The sequence below is a fragment of the Vigna unguiculata genome, chromosome 4, assembly GCF_037176805.1.
Source record: "Vigna unguiculata cultivar grain cowpea cultivar isolate G323 ecotype 2 chromosome 4, ASM3717680v1, whole genome shotgun sequence".
Classification (NCBI taxonomy): Eukaryota; Viridiplantae; Streptophyta; class Magnoliopsida; order Fabales; family Fabaceae; genus Vigna; species Vigna unguiculata.
The window spans coordinates 48518502-48534934 of record NC_140795.1 but is presented as its reverse complement, the minus strand read 5'-3'; the positions used below and the strand labels follow the sequence as shown (position 1 = coordinate 48534934).

Sequence of the window (16433 nt, the reverse complement as noted above, 5' to 3'; positions counted from 1 at the left end):
ATTGTAAGATATATTTCTTTATCAGCTTCATTATTATTGATCCATCCATTTAGCCTTTGTTACCCGAATTTCAAGTGCAAGTAAAAAGAATGGTGAATTGTACGACCGCGTTTTGACTAAGATTCCGTGCGACGCCGTATTGAAGACTCTTGTCATGAAATAACACTGCGAAGAAGACTCAACTCCCTCTCTCTTTCTGTCATTCTCCGAGAACAAAAATATCTCGCTCCAACTCTTCTCTTGGGAATCGAGAAGAGGTAAACAAATTTATCTTTCTCTGATTCAATTCTTTTCGACTTCTCTCTCAATTTATTTTCATGCAACAAACAACTTTTCTGTTCCGATTGTCTGGTTTGTTATTAATTAGCTTTCAATTGAGTATGATAACTGCTATTTCCGTATCTGATTCAAATTTGTGTGTTGTTGGCGATGGATTTGTGCGATTGGTTGTGTGGTTTGGACAGCGAACTGGAGTGAGAGACAGAGACGATGGGGTTGTCTTTCACGAAGCTGTTCAGTAGGTTGTTCGCGAAGAAGGAAATGAGGATTCTGATGGTAGGTCTCGATGCTGCTGGTAAGACAACCATCTTGTACAAGCTCAAGCTTGGAGAAATCGTCACCACTATCCCCACTATCGGTAATTTCACTATCGGTTTTCCTTTTTAATAGATGCTCCATGTAACATGCTTCTTTTACTTTTTTTGGTTGTACTTGGTGTTATATTTATAATCCACTACTAGTATTAGTATCAGTAGTAGTAATAACAGTAGCAGTAGTAAGATTTGAATCCATGCAACTAGATGTCCGCACTCACTGTTTGGTAAATGGTTGTCCCTGAAGGAGAACACAGTGGAAAACTAAAGAAAATTAATTAGAATTGTGCATATCAGGCACCAAGAATTTATTATACAACTTGGCATACTGTTTGTTATTTTTGAGTATGTGAAAATTTGAACTCTTACAGAAGCTGATGAATGGCCAGGGGTGATATTTGTGTTATTATTTTTTGTTATGGGAATTGCTGGAGAATATAGGATCACTAGTGATATGACTAAATTAATTTAAAGCATACAAGTGATGGATAGCTCACACCTTCCAAGTCTGTATTCTAGTATTGATGTAGCTCTAAACCCAAAGTTTAAGGTGGTAACAGACTATCCTAATGACTGTTGGTGGGCTTATTGGGCCGTCATTGGACCACTTGCAAATGTCCTGTCTTGCAAACTTGATACTCTTGAGATGTCCATTTCTCAGTGTGAGGGTCCTTAGAGATCCTAATTTATTGAATTAATTTTCACTTATTAATTTATTTAGTATGATATTTCTGGCACTTGTGCAATGATATTATTAATGTGGAAATTTAAACATTATGAGTTGGGTTTGCTAGAGCAGTATTTCCTCTTATGATTGTACAAGTATAAATTGCTAAATTAGAGCCACATTTTTCTTTGTAGGATTTAATGTTGAGACTGTGGAGTACAAGAACATCAGCTTCACTGTGTGGGATGTTGGTGGTCAGGACAAGGTAAAACTGCACTTTCTGTCTCTTTCTGCTTGTTTGTTCCTATTGTAATTGTAACAAGAGCTAGTATAGTCATGCATGGCTATGACTCTCAATCCTAAAGAGTCTTTCATGTTATACTTCCTGGCTCTGTTCAAGGCTTTTATTTGCATGATCTCCACCTGGTTTGATTGATCTATGGAGTTGAGGACTCTGTGAATTTGCTACTAGATATTATATTTCTTACGAAGGTTTGGTTGGGGAAGTGGATTAGCTTTTCTTAAGCCTCTCTCCTGTATATTGCTATATAAATTGATTAATGTGATGAATTTACTGCTAAATTATTCTTTTTTGGAATCACTGATGGACCTGTTAGTGTCTCATGTTGCTTATTCAATTTTTACTTTTTTCTATTATAAGGGTTTATGTATTTTTTCTATAACTCTAGTTGCTATATGCAGATTCGTCCACTATGGAGGCATTATTTCCAGAACACTCAGGGTCTCATTTTTGTGGTTGATAGCAATGATAGAGATCGAGTGGTTGAGGCAAGGGATGAGTTGCACAGGATGCTGAATGAGGTATATTGTATAGGCATGCTACTTTCACTCACATATATCCTGATTTCTGATAGAGCACCTGTGATAAATTGATAGAAATTTTAATAAATCACATCGAAATATAACTGTCTGCGTTGTCCCTCAGTTACATGCACCAATACTTTCATTTGAGTCACGTATCCGTGTCCGACACGTATCCGTGTCCGATACTTTATGATACTTTATTGATACTTTATTGATACTTATTAATGAATTATCTAATTTATAAAGTCGTAGTACACTACGAGAAATTTTTTGAATAATGACAAATTTTAGTGACAACAAATATTAAATATTTAGTCACTATACAGTGACCAATTTAGGTACCTATTCAAAAACTAAAAATGATTGACAGCTAAAATAGTTCCAAACAATTATAATTGATCTTTACATTGATAATTAAAATAGTTTTTTTATTATGAATTGGTTTCTAAATTAGTTACTAACATTATCCACCAATGTTTTGACTACCAAAATAATTGGTTTCTAAATTGTCTACTAGCATTAGCTACTAACAATGATATATTTATTATGTTTTTAAGAATTATTGTACAATTTTCAATATTTATATATCACATATCTATCACATATCGTATCCTATTATTTTCAAAATAAACGTATTAACGTATCGGATATGTGTCGTATTCGATACACGTATCAGATACGTATCGAATTCGATACACGTATCGTATCCGTGCATCATGACAGATACTGTTCTCTGCTCTGAATTTAGAATTATAATGCACATGGCTTCCTTATCACACGCTACTCCTATATTAAACAAATAAAATAATTGCCACAGGGCATAACTGCTCATAAATGCCCCTATTACACCCTTTTCCATCTCATCTTTGTTATCTATCCTTTTATGACTTTAGTAGTTTTGTGTTCTTACTGATTTTGTTTCACGATGTTTAAGTCTTTGTTATAGGGCTTTTTTTTTTGCATTTTGGGGTCTATTTGAAGTGAAATTTCTATAAATGGGTTCGTTCAATTTTTCTTTTGCAAAAAAGGTTAAGTCGTCAGGGTGAGGGACTAGTTGCAGGTGAAATCATCCTCCACTCAGCCGATTTCTTTAATTTTTTTTTCAAAAGCCAATGTCGTCCTTACAGAGGACGTCTTGTGTTGGGGAAAAGTGAAGTCGTCCTCTAACATATGACGACTTCACTATTTCATTTTTTTTTCAATTTTTTTCCGTAATTAATGAATTTTGATTAATTTTTAGTTTAAACTTATTGGAAGAATAAATGGTAAAAAAAAATTAATGGAATAAAAAAATATTAAATTAATATATTTTAACATTGATTAATAATTAAAATACCACAATTAAGTTAGTAGAAAATTATCTGTGTCCTCCAGTTCCACATGGAGGTCGTCTTCTGGGTCTAGTTGGTCGTGTTTGTGGTTGTTGTTGGTGTGGTTCATCATGATCATCATCTTCATGTTGATGACTTTGAGAAAATTGGAGATGGTGAACCGTTGTTTGGGGGGTTTGAGAAGGCATTGGCGGAGGATAAAATGACATTGATGATGAAGATCCTGGATAATAGGCAGATGGTGGGGTCATGGCTGAAGTGCCAAACATATGTGATGGACCAGCACCATAACTTGACTGATGTGGGAAGAAACCGTACGGGGAAGGGACATGCTGGAATTGGGTGTTTGATGAGTTGCCAAACTGAGGGTGTGAATGTCCAAACATTTGGCTGTGACCCATAGACGAGTGTCCAAAAAATTGTTGGGGATGATGTATAAAATCTGGAGAAGACCCGACATGGCTAGTGTAGGGTTGTGAAGCAGGTTGGGAAGGTTCTTGTGACATATCATACGGTAAAATAAATAGCAAGGTCATTGCCATGAATAAGTACGCATAATAACCAAATGTACAACATTGTAGCAAAACTAACCTCATCGTCGGAAGATTCAGTATTTGGAGATATATAGTGGATAGTGTGGTTTATGTACCATTGCATGTAGGGTGTTTCATCACGCAAATGGTTGTTTCCACTAAACGGTGTAGCTTGAATGACCCGATTTTGTTAGTCATTCCAAATTGCAATCCACTGGTGATGATGTGCCACCTAATCTCTTTCATTTCTCCCCTCAAGGCATCCTTGTGGACTTAATCCAGGTTAATCGGGTTAGGCAGGATGTTTTGTCTTAATCCAAATTGACGCATGACCTTATCCGCATGATGGATTTCGATTGTCGTAAAACAAATTACAAGGACTGTTGCTTTAGCCACTGCATGGATGTCAACCACAATCAACCGACGAACTTCGTTTTGAATGTAAGGTCTCCACAAGAACTGAAACAAATTTGTAGACATTAGTTTCAAATTTAGAAAAAAAAAAATTTCAATTAACTTAATTATTACCTGTCTTGTACGAATTTGATCAAATTTCAAGCGAAATTCACTAACTGAATTGGAACCAACATTTCTCCGATCCGCTTGGTTCATCCACCTAAAAAGTGTATGAATTTCAAGTAAGTTAAATTACAAGGCAAGCACAAGCAAAAAAAAATAGTTAAGTTAAAAGTTAGATTTTACCTTCTGCAATGAGGAAACCATCCCCATAAGCCACTTCCTCATCACTTAAAGGCTCAAGTTGTAGTCCTCTCCCAAGTCCAACATTATAACAAAATCATGCATCCACCAATATTTTCTTGGCTTAGGTGAATGCCATGATCTAGGCCACAATATAAACAGGACAAAACTGTAAACCCCCAACTATAATTGCTGACTACATTCAAGTCAGCTAGCTTAAGTAGATACATCACATGTACCTTAGTAGCAGACGTGTTTGGCATTAAAATGCTTCCAATCAATGTTAGTATGTACGCTCTCAGATATTGAGCAATAACATTGTTGTTTGCATACTGTGGAAGTTGTTGGAAAGTACTATTTAACCAAGAAACTCTAATAGAATTTCCTCTTATCACCGTGGGTGGTGGAATTACCCCCAAATGTTCATGGAAGGTCGAGAATATGTCTTCCACCGTGGTGGGACCAGTGACCACATCTTCATCTATCAGTAGGCCAAGGAGGATTGCCACATCGTCTAATGTCACAGTGGTCTCTCCATGTGGGAATTAGAATGTGTGAGTTTTTGTCCTCCACCTTTCTAATAAGGAAGTGATTAGAAGGTGGTTGACATCCATGTCTGAAATATACAAGGTGTGTCCAAATTTAGCTTGTTCAATTAAATATTTCACATGCGGATCAATTAAATCTTGGTCATTTAGAATCCAGACTCCAACTCGTCTGGGTCTGAGAACTCGTTCGTTGCCTTCCCATAAGTCCTTTGTAATATGTTCATGTTGAAGGCGAAGTAGTGACATATCTGGGGAAGGCGTAAGTTGTTAGCCATGCTTAAAAAAAATGGGTGAAAGGAAATTAGAGTAAGACGAAAATATTAATTATAAAGATCATAATTATTGACTAAAATCTGATGTGCAAAATAAAACTTAAAAAAATGCAAACCTTGAAAATAGTAGCAACGAAGTTGGTGAAGAAGTGTTTCTAGAAAATCAGTGTACAATGAAGCAACCCAAACAAAGATTTAATTGATCTGCGTCTGAAATATTTAATTGAACATGCTGGATTTGGACACACCTTGTATATTCGAGACATGGATGTCAACCACCTTCTAATCACTTCCTTATTAGAAAGGTGGAGGAAAGAAACTCACACATTCCACTTCTCACATGGAGAGACCACTGTGACATTAGAGGATGTGGCAGTCCTTCTTGGCCTACTGATAGATGGAGATGTGGTCACCAATGCCACCACGGTGGAAGACATATTCTCGACCTTCCATGAACATCTAGGGGTAATTCCACCACCGACGGTGATAAAAGGAAACTCAATTAGAGTTTCTTGGTTAAATAGTACTTTCCAACAACTTCCACATAATGCAAACAACAATGTTATTGCTCAATATGCAAGAGCGTACATACTAACATTGATTGGAAGCATTTTAATGCCAGACATGTCTGCTGCTAAGGTACATGTGATGTATCTACTTAAACTAGCTGACTTGAATGTAGTCAGCAATTATAGTTGGGGGTTTACAGTTTTGGCCTGTTTATATTGTGGCCTAGATCATGGCATTCACCTAAGCCAAGAAAATATTGGTGGATGGATGATTTGTTACAATGTTGGGCTTGGGAGATGATTACTTCTATAGCTCCACAACTTGAGCCTTTAAGTGATGAGGAAGTAGCCGATAAGGATGGTTTCCCCATATGCAGAAGGTAAAAGCTAATTTTTAACTTAACTATTTTTTTTGCCTGTGCTTGCCTTGTAATTATACTTACTTGAAATTCATACACTTTTTAAGTGGATGAACCAAGCGGATCGGAAAAATGTTGGTTCCAATTTAGTTAATGAATTTCGCTTGAAATTTGATCAAATTCGTACAAGACAGGTAATAATTAAGTTAATTGAAATATATTTTTTTCTAAATTTAAAACTAATGTTTACAAATTTATTTCAGTTCTTGTGGAGGCCTTGCATTCAAAACAAAGTTCGTCGGTTGATTGTGGTTGACATCTATGCAGTGGCTAGAGCAACACTCCCTGTAATTTGCTTTGCGATAGTCGAAATCCATCATGCGGATAGGGTCGGCGTGAATTTGGATTAAGAAAAAACATCCCGCATAACCCGATTAACCTGGATCAAGTCCACAAGGATGCCTTGAGGGGGAGAAATGAAAGAGATTGGGTGGCACATCATCACCAGTGGATTGCAATTTGGAATGACCGACAGAATTTGGTCATTCAAGGTACACCGTTTAGCGGAAACAACCATTTGCGTGATGAAACACCCTACATGCAGTGGTACATAAACCACACTATCCGCTATATATCTCCAAATACTGAATCTTCCGATGATGAAGTCAGTTTTACTACAATGTTGTGCATCTTTTTATCATGCGTACTTATTCATGACAATGACCTAGCTATTTATTTTACAGTATGATATGTCACAAGAACCTTCCCAACGTGCTTCACAACCCTACATTGGCCATGTTGGGTCTTCTCCAGATTTTATACATCATCCCCAACAATTTTTTGGACACTCGTTTATGGGTCACGGTCAAATGTTTGGACATTCACATCCTCAGTTTGGCAACTCATCAAACACCCAATGCCAACATGTCCCTTCCTTGTACGGTTTCTTACTGCATCAGTCAGGTTATGGTGCTGGTTCATCATAGATGTTTGGCACTTTAGCCATGGCACCACTATCTGCCTGTTATCCAGGATCTTTATCATCAATGTCATTCTATCCTCCACCAATGTTTTCTCAAACCCCCCAAACAACGCTTCACCATCCCCAATTTTCTCAAAGTCATCAACATGAAGATGATGAACCACATCAACAACAACCACCAACCAGACCCAGAAGACGACCTCCATGTAGAACTGGAGGACATAAATAATTTTCTACTAACTTAATTGTGGTATTTTAATTATTAATCAATGTTAAAATATATTAATTTAATGTTTATTTTTATTGCATTATTTTTTTTTACTATTTATTCGTCCAATAAGTTTAAACTAAAAATTAATCAAAATCCATTAATTACGAAAAAAAATTGTAAAAAAAAAAAATGAAAAAGTTAAGTCATTATGTTAGAGAGGACGACTTCATTTTTTTTCCCAACACAAAATGTCCTATGTAAGGACGACATGGCTTTTGAGAAAATAATTAAAGAAACCGGCCGGATGGAGTCCCCCACCCTAAAATCTTAACCCTTTTTTACAAAAAAAAAAAAATTGAACCTATTTATACAAATTTTACTTTAAATAGACCCAAAAATAAAAGAAAAAGGCCCATATCAGGGGAAGAAGGAGTCTTATTAGTAAGTGTGTTATCTAGAAATTTGTCCATACTTTTCTATATTGCTTTTTTGTGGTTAGACTAAGATATAATTTTTGCCCATTGTGAGCTGTACATAGGAATAATTTCCCTTTGATGATTTGATATATATTCCCTCCCGCAAAAGTGTGGCTTCCCATTCACAAGGATTTAGGGAGCTTCAGAGGTTTGGTCTACTCTTATATGCTTTGTTTTTTTTTTTCTTTTCATTGATTGTTTTTCCAACATTGTCAGTTTTTCCGATCTCTATCTAAAGCCCTAAGACTAGCCACACTACCTCTTATTAAAAGTATTTTAGTCTTGACTCGTGAGTGTTTATCATCTACAAATTAACATTTCTTCTCAATTTTTCTGTGAAGTCTGACAATTTCTTGTAGTGGCAGCTAACCATATTTTTTAGTTTTCTTCAGAGGTGTTTAAGTTTTTTCTTTTTTTAAAAGCCAAAAAGAGAAAACACAAAAAAAGAAGGAATGAAAGGTGTTTTACTTTTTATATTAATTTATGCATTGATTTGGGACTTTCTTAATTATGATTTTTTTACCTCAAAAGAAGATCTGTAGATTTGATGGATGTAATTCGATTGCTCTGTTGCAATACTGACTTATTGACCTTAAATTTCTTGTTGTTATTGTTCAACAACCTTCCGTTGTCCAAAAATATTCCTGCCCTGTTGCTTTTCTATTGCAATATATAAGAAGCCAGCCCTGCAGCTTTCTCGGTGCAATAATATAAATAAAAAATTATAATGATATTTTGACTACTTTCTCTTACAATATGAAGTGTCATCTCTTATGTGGTTTTGGAATATTGAGAACGAGAAAATGAAAAAATAGAAAATCAATTAAAAAAATAACACATAAGATTGTAAGAGAAAGTTGTCAAAATTTAGTAGTCAAAAAATCATTTTTCATAAAAAATCTGTCCTACAATCGCTACATTCTAGATGATGTCCAATCCTATAGGTGAGAGAGAGGGTGTTGAGATCCGACATCAACTATAGATGTGAAGTAGAGCTTATAAAAAGTTGAGCAAGGCCATATGAATTAGATTTTGGGTTTATGACCCAACCCAAATTGAAGACAGTGTAAGCAATGGATTTTGGGATTAAATGACGTGACAGTATACTGGAAATTTATTAAGGTGACTTTTGAATCTTGATGGTGATTTCGTTTCAGGATGAACTTAGAGATGCTGTTTTGCTTGTTTTTGCCAACAAGCAAGATCTTCCTAATGCAATGAATGCTGCAGAAATAACCGACAAGCTTGGTCTTCATTCACTCCGTCAACGCCACTGGTATGATGAAGATATGGTCCTTATCTAAAAGATTCCATTGATAATACTGATGATTTGAATTTTCTTGCATATATGTGAGAGGAACACGAACACTGGTTGATTAGTCTCTAACTTCAGTGCAATATTTAATTTGACCAAAGAGATTTGAATGTGTGAGCAACCCCTTCTCATTAAATGGCTTGATTTATTTCAGGTATATCCAGAGCACTTGTGCAACTTCTGGAGAGGGTCTCTATGAGGGTCTGGAGTGGCTTTCCAACAACATTGCCAGCAAGGTAAGTCTTGATGCTGTAGCTCTAATTAAAATGTTATTGTTAGGATGACACCATGTGCATGATTTGGTTTGTTGTCTTTTATAATTGCCTTCCCATGTGGTTATTTTTGGAACATTATTGATGTTTAAGTATGTAAATATTTGAAAGGGAAAAAATGAATATATATTTCGGGTGGTTAAGTTTCCAATTTTTTGTGTTCAAATACAAACCTCTAGACAAAAAAGTTACATTAAAACAGAGTTCAATTAATTTTTAAATCAGATTTTAAACACTTCTATTTTTATTTAAGATTTTTTTTTAGTTTTTAAGATTATTTTATAAAACAGATTTTAAAAATAATATTTTAGATATATAGAAGAGGGATAAGATGAGTGTCTAAGGAAGAATACGAGAAATAAAAAACTGAGTAGAAAACCTAACAGCTACAAGTTTGTATGTTTTTCTTTGTTTATTTTAGGGTCAACTATATCTTTGGTTCTTCAATTTTAATTGTAATTTGAAATTAGTCCCTTCTCAAAATTTTTGACTAATTTAGTTCTTCATCTGTAAAAATATATGAATTTAGTCCTTTTAACCAAATTTTGTTAAGTTTATCTAACGTTTCAAGTGTATCTCATAATAACGTATTTCATGATAGTATTTGAATTGTTTACACTGTTTGACACATTTTAACTTCAATGTTAACTCAAATATTATCATAAAATGCCTTTAAAATGTCAAATAAATTTAATAAAATTTGGTAAAAATGATTAAATCCATGCATTTTTAAAGATGAAGGATTAAATTGGTATAAAGTTTCGAAGATGGACTAATTATAAAATTCACTACAACTTAAGGGATAAAAACATATTTAATCCTTTATTTTAAGTACCGAAAATAGTTTGAAACTGTCTGCAAACTGGTTTTTAGATTTAAATTTTTTCGAAACGTAAAATTAACTACTAAATCGAACAATATTGATCCAAGTAATGTGTAAATAGAAAAATCTGTTTTGCTACAAAACTGTCTTTGATTGCTTTCAAGATGGGAGAAGCTCTGGTTAAATCGTTAATAGCTTGTGTATGTTATCTTATATTTTATATTTGATAACTTACCAAAATTTCGTGATTTCTTAGGCGTGAGACATTTGAAAAAACTTGGTTTTGTCTTGAGATTTCATGCTAGTCTGGCGGTTCTTGGAGAAAGATGCTTATGTTTTATATGGTTAAGGTTGTAATAGCTGAACACTTATTGTAAGTATTGTATTTTGTGTTAACTTGGTTTTGTATGAATGTTTAAATTAGATAATACTTTTAGCTATAATAATTGGAACTTTTGTTTGTGTTTTGTTAGTTTCATCATCGATTGGAATATTTTCATTGAGTTTTTTCGAATTCAAATTCTCTACTGATATTTTTTTGTACTCTGAACATTAAAGATATATTGTGTTAGTATTTTAAATATTTTTTTAATATATCCTAAAATATCAAAATTAGTGATAATCGGTGTATTATAAAGACACAGTAAAAGAGTAGCACAATAAAAATCAACAGAAAATTCAAATTCGGTTTTTTCATGGGTATTGCTGTTGGTGATGTTATTGAATCAGCATTAGAAAATCGCACACTTTTGGTATTAAAATATCAAATTCTCTCCGTTCAAAGTAGTTGGATATTATAATTTATAATTAATATGCAATTACATTTGTGATCCAATAAAAAACAGTAAAAATTTCGCATGTTATTTTGACATTTTTTTTAACTGTTCAGTTAATGCCAAGTTGGATTAATTAATAAGCATTGACATTTTAACTTGTTTCTAGATTAGCTCAATGAAATATAATAAAATACCCAAGCCTTGTTTCTTCCATAAATAATATAATTTTTTTGTGAGGTTTAAATGTTGACAATTCGATATTATTTAATATCATTTTAATGGATTAAAATTTAAATGAATAATTGATTTCAAATGAGTGATTAATTAAAATACTAAAGGAGATATTAATTTATTTAAGGATTTAATGTTTAGAAATAATTATATCTCAAATGGAAACAATCAAAATGAAATTAAATAAGAAATGTTAATTTATTTGCGAAAAAAAATCATTTAAAATGCTAATTAATTCAATATGGAATATCCATTCAATTTTATAGAAATAATTTAATATAAAATTTATTTTATCAAAGTAATGCAATTTTAAATGGATTTTGTTTTGAAAGGCCAGAATTCATTAAAAAGGGGACACATGTCAATTAAGAATGATTGTGAAAATAATTAAGATGCCATTCGAAATACTGGTTATTTTAATATGAAATACCATTTAAATTACTGCCCTTAAAATTATCATTTATTATTTCACTATATTTTTTTAATTAGTACAACGTTTATACTATTTTTATTTTCGATAAATATTTGTCCTCAAACAAAAATTACAAAAATTACAAAAAAATTAAATAAAAAACCTAAAATAGATTAAACAAAATATATATTTTCTCAACAAAATAAAAATCAAAACATCATGTATTTTTTTTTGTTAAGTTCCATATATTAATTAATTTTACTTATATTTTTAATTTCTTCAGTAAAATATATTTTTCACTACTTTGTTTCCTCAACAATAACTTAAATAATTATATTGCATAATAAAGCAAAAAATTTAGTCATGTCAAATTGTTGAGGCTTGCATAAATAGATAGAGATGGTACTTTCTTTAGAATGATAATTTTGTGGAAGAAAGTAGAAAACAGTACCATACAGCTAAGGCAATCTCTTGTGTTGTGGATGAATATGATTTGTCTCTTTCTCTCCAAAAGAATAATTCTGACAAAGAAATTTAAGATAAAGAAATGATAGACCCTACCCTATTCAAACATCTTTATTCTTTTCTTCATATTAGATTGGGTTGCAGAAATTTAAGAGTGCCTTTGCACATGACATGTTTGATTTGAAATTGTGGTTTTTATTTTAAATCACTTTGCATGTGTAATTTTAGCCTAATGGATTTCCTAACCTAGTTTTTAACACTATTCTAAAACAATGATCAAGTGACTTGTACCTAGAAGGGAAGTGAAAGGGATTCAATCTACTTCAACAAGTTTTAGGAAAACAACATACAAATTTCCATATAAAAATGTTAGAAAAAGGTTATTAAGGAAATAAATTCAAGTTAAAATAGATTTGATTGATTTTGTATATACATGACATTGATAAGAAAGTCTATATATTGTTAGAATTTTTTATGTTCTATGGATTCATTATTATAATAAAATATATTTAGATATTATAAATATTATAGATAATTAGTTATTTATTTAATTTTTAGATATTATAAATATTATAATTTTTTTTTCTATTTAGCTTATTAATATGTTTCGTTATTACATATAGTTAATTTTTTTTAGCAAACCATACATTTTAATTTAATGAATAATTTCATTTCTTTCTTTCTTTTTTTTAAGTATGATATTAAAAGTGACTCTTTCTCATTTTTTTTTTATTAATGTCATAGATGAAAACTTTTTTGTTTCATAGATCAATTTTCTTATGTGGAAAGACCTAAACAATTCAATAGTTGAGAGAAAATATCAACATCTATTGAATTTGACTTTAATTTTATTTTTTCAATCCTAGTTGCCAATTCAATTAACATGGTTTTCTATTCGGTAGTACAACAATAATCATCTTACCGGATTCTATATAGATCCAAACCTGATTATCACTCATTAGAAGTTTTTGGATGTTTGACTTATGCAACAACTTTGTCTTCCTTTAGAAACAAAAGTTACTCCTCATATCATTTCCTGCATTTTTGTTGGTTATCCTATAGGCTAGAAGGAATACAAATTGTACAACCTAAAGACCAAACAACTTTTTATTTCAAGGGATATTGTATTTTGTAAAACATTTTTTCTTCTAATAAGAAAATGACTTCTAGAAAAATTTTCTCTTTCATTTATGATATGATAATTCTTTTTGTCCATTAGTAATAAATTGTCTTCATAGATATTTTTGTTATACATCACTTTAGTGAGCCTCATGATGCATATGAAACATCAATGTCCAATATTGATGATTTTGAATTCTTTGTTTTTGAGATCATCTAGAGTATCTAAGAACCCTCTTATTTGTCTTGATTATTTAGGATCTAGCAACTCAGACCCTTATCTCATTTGGAGTTTTTATTCTCTAAACAAACTCATTCAAAAGTATAAAACTTTCATCTATCAAATTTTCATCACTTATGAGCCTTAGTTATATCATCAAGTAGTTCCTTGCCCATAATGGAGATATGCCATGGCTCAAGAAATTAAAACTTTGGAAGATAATGACAATTGGCTTTTAGTTCATATACCGAAAGACAAACATTGCATAGGATACAAATGGACTTTTAAATTTGATGGTTTAGTTGACATATACAAAACTCAGTTGGTAGACAAAGGTTGCACAAAACATACTAGAATTGATTTTTCAGACACTTTCTCACCAATGGCTAAACTTCTATAAAAGTCTTATTAGCCGTTATTGCTGGAAAAGTTAGAACCTATAACAATTATATATCAACAATGTATTCTTAAATTGTGAGTTATTTGAAGAAGTATACATGAATATTCTCTAAGGTTACATAACAAGAAAAAAAAATGATTAGTTTGCAAGTTGAATAAATCTATATATCACTGAGGTAAACTTCTAGACAATGGTTTTGCAAGTTCTCTTCAACCTGACTGCAACATGGTTTAACACAGTCCAATAATGATTACTCTCTATTTACTCATGGTTTTGGTTATTTATTGGTCATTTTTTTGGTCTATGTAGACAACATCATAACAAACCCTAATTCTTCTAGTGTTAGTAAGCTACAATTGACATTAAAGATTATTAGTTCTTTTAAATATAATACAGGTATGAAAATTGCCAAATCTAGTAAGGGTGTCTCTTTTAGTTAGAGAAGGTATATTTTATCTTTGCTTGATGATAATGATCTTTTAGGTAGTAAACCAACTACATTACACGTGAATTTCAATTTGAAACTTATCCTCAATGATGATGACCTTATTGAGGACCCCTGTTTGTATAGAAGATTAATTGGGAGACTTGTGTACTTGACCATTTCCAGGTCAGACATTACTTTTATAGTTTGCAAGCTTAGTCGATACATGCAAATTAACCATGCATTTAGCCACATTCTATCACATGTTACAATACTTGAAGTCCATTCCTGGTCAAGGTCTGTTTAAAAAACTTTATCTTTTAGCATATATTGATTCAAATTAGGGCATTTGTTTAGATACAATAAAAATAACAAGTGGTTATGTTGTACTTAATGATTCTCTAATTTCTTGGAAGTTTGTCAAGAAAGGTATTTTGTTCAAGTTTTCAACGGAATCAAAATATTGTGTTTTATGTTCAATGTTAAGTGAAGTAGTTTAACTACAATGGTTACTCAAATATTTTTAAATTTCAATTGACACAACTATACTCTTTTGCGACTACAAATTTTTCATGTACCTTACTTCTAACCCCTCTTACCATGAGAGGTCCAAATATATAGAAATTGATTGTCACTTTATTCGTGAATATGTTCAAAAACAACTATTGACTTTCATTCATTCCAGAACTAAGCATTAAATAGATTATATATTCACAATTTTGTTACCATCTTCAATCATTTCATTGGCAAGTTAGGAGTCATCAACATTTATTCTCTAATATGTTTGTCTTGAAAAGTCAATGTCCGCTAGAGATAAGACTAATTTATAATATATAAGCAACAAGCCTCATCCTAGAGAACCAATTTAGTGTGGTTCAGTTAAAAATAAATATCACTACCTTAATATGATATCAAAATCTAATATGGTATCAAAGTGATTTAAAGCCTATATTAGTCTAGATTTGGACCTATTGTACCAATTGCTATTATGCTTATTTTAATTTGCACACTTTATATCCTTAGCATGAAATGATGTGTTGAAAATTCTACATTAACAAAAGATAAAGCTAATTTACAATATATAAATTAAAATAAACCTTATTAAATCAATTTTGTAAAGCTAAATTAGACTTAATAGATGCACTATTTTTGAACTAATGTGGCTTTTAGTTTAGTTTATGTTAATCACTCCTATTATAAAATAATATATAAGAAATGGGATGAAATATTTTATTAAACTGATATTTAACTAGTGCAAATTAACTGTTTGAACTTTTATCTAAGATTTAGCAATATAGTGCAATATAAAATCAATTAGACTTTATGTATTAAATGATCACATTTCTTTTTTTAGGATCTTAATCTCATTTAAAGTACATATGTAAGTATATATATATATATATATATATATATATATATATATATATATATATATATATATATATATATATAATGGAAAAAGAATACAATATTTATAACATACATTTTTTAAAATTTCTTTTCATATATACCTTAATATAATTATTTGCTCTCTCATCAAAACATAATTATAAATACAACAAAGTAAAAAATAAACAACTAATTGAAACTTTAACATATGAAAAAATAATATCAATGCATCTTTATATAATGAGTTTACCAAAGACAATTAATTCAATTAACAATACATTATACATACATAGGTACTAGTATTAAAGGGTTTTCTTAAAATTATTTTAATTTTTTTGGGGGTGAACATGCTTCAACCAATGCACCTTCTAATCACTTTGGCTGTTTTTTCTCCTCTAATATCATGTTCGCATTCATTTAAGGGACCACTTAAAAAATTTAATTAACTAAAATTTAAAAGAGATATATGTAAACAAAATTGAATATTCAATTATAATTTAATTAACTAAAATGTCTTTATTCAAAATAAAGGGACTAGAATTGGAATTAAGCAAAATAGAGGATTAATATTGCACTTAGACC

General features: G+C 31.4%; 1 protein-coding gene across 1 annotated transcript; it reads left to right on the top strand.

Moving 5' to 3' along the window:
* Window positions 1–169: 169 nt before the first annotated feature.
* ARF (ADP-ribosylation factor) lies at window positions 170–10933 on the top strand. The gene is given in 7 exon segments (NM_001376047.1): window positions 170–257; window positions 465–637; window positions 1455–1525; window positions 1963–2082; window positions 9163–9281; window positions 9475–9556; window positions 10672–10933. Coding segments are annotated over 6 exon segments (546 nt in total). The 5' UTR covers window positions 170–257; window positions 465–489; the 3' UTR covers window positions 10678–10933.
* The last annotated feature ends 5500 nt before the right edge of the window (window positions 10934–16433 follow it).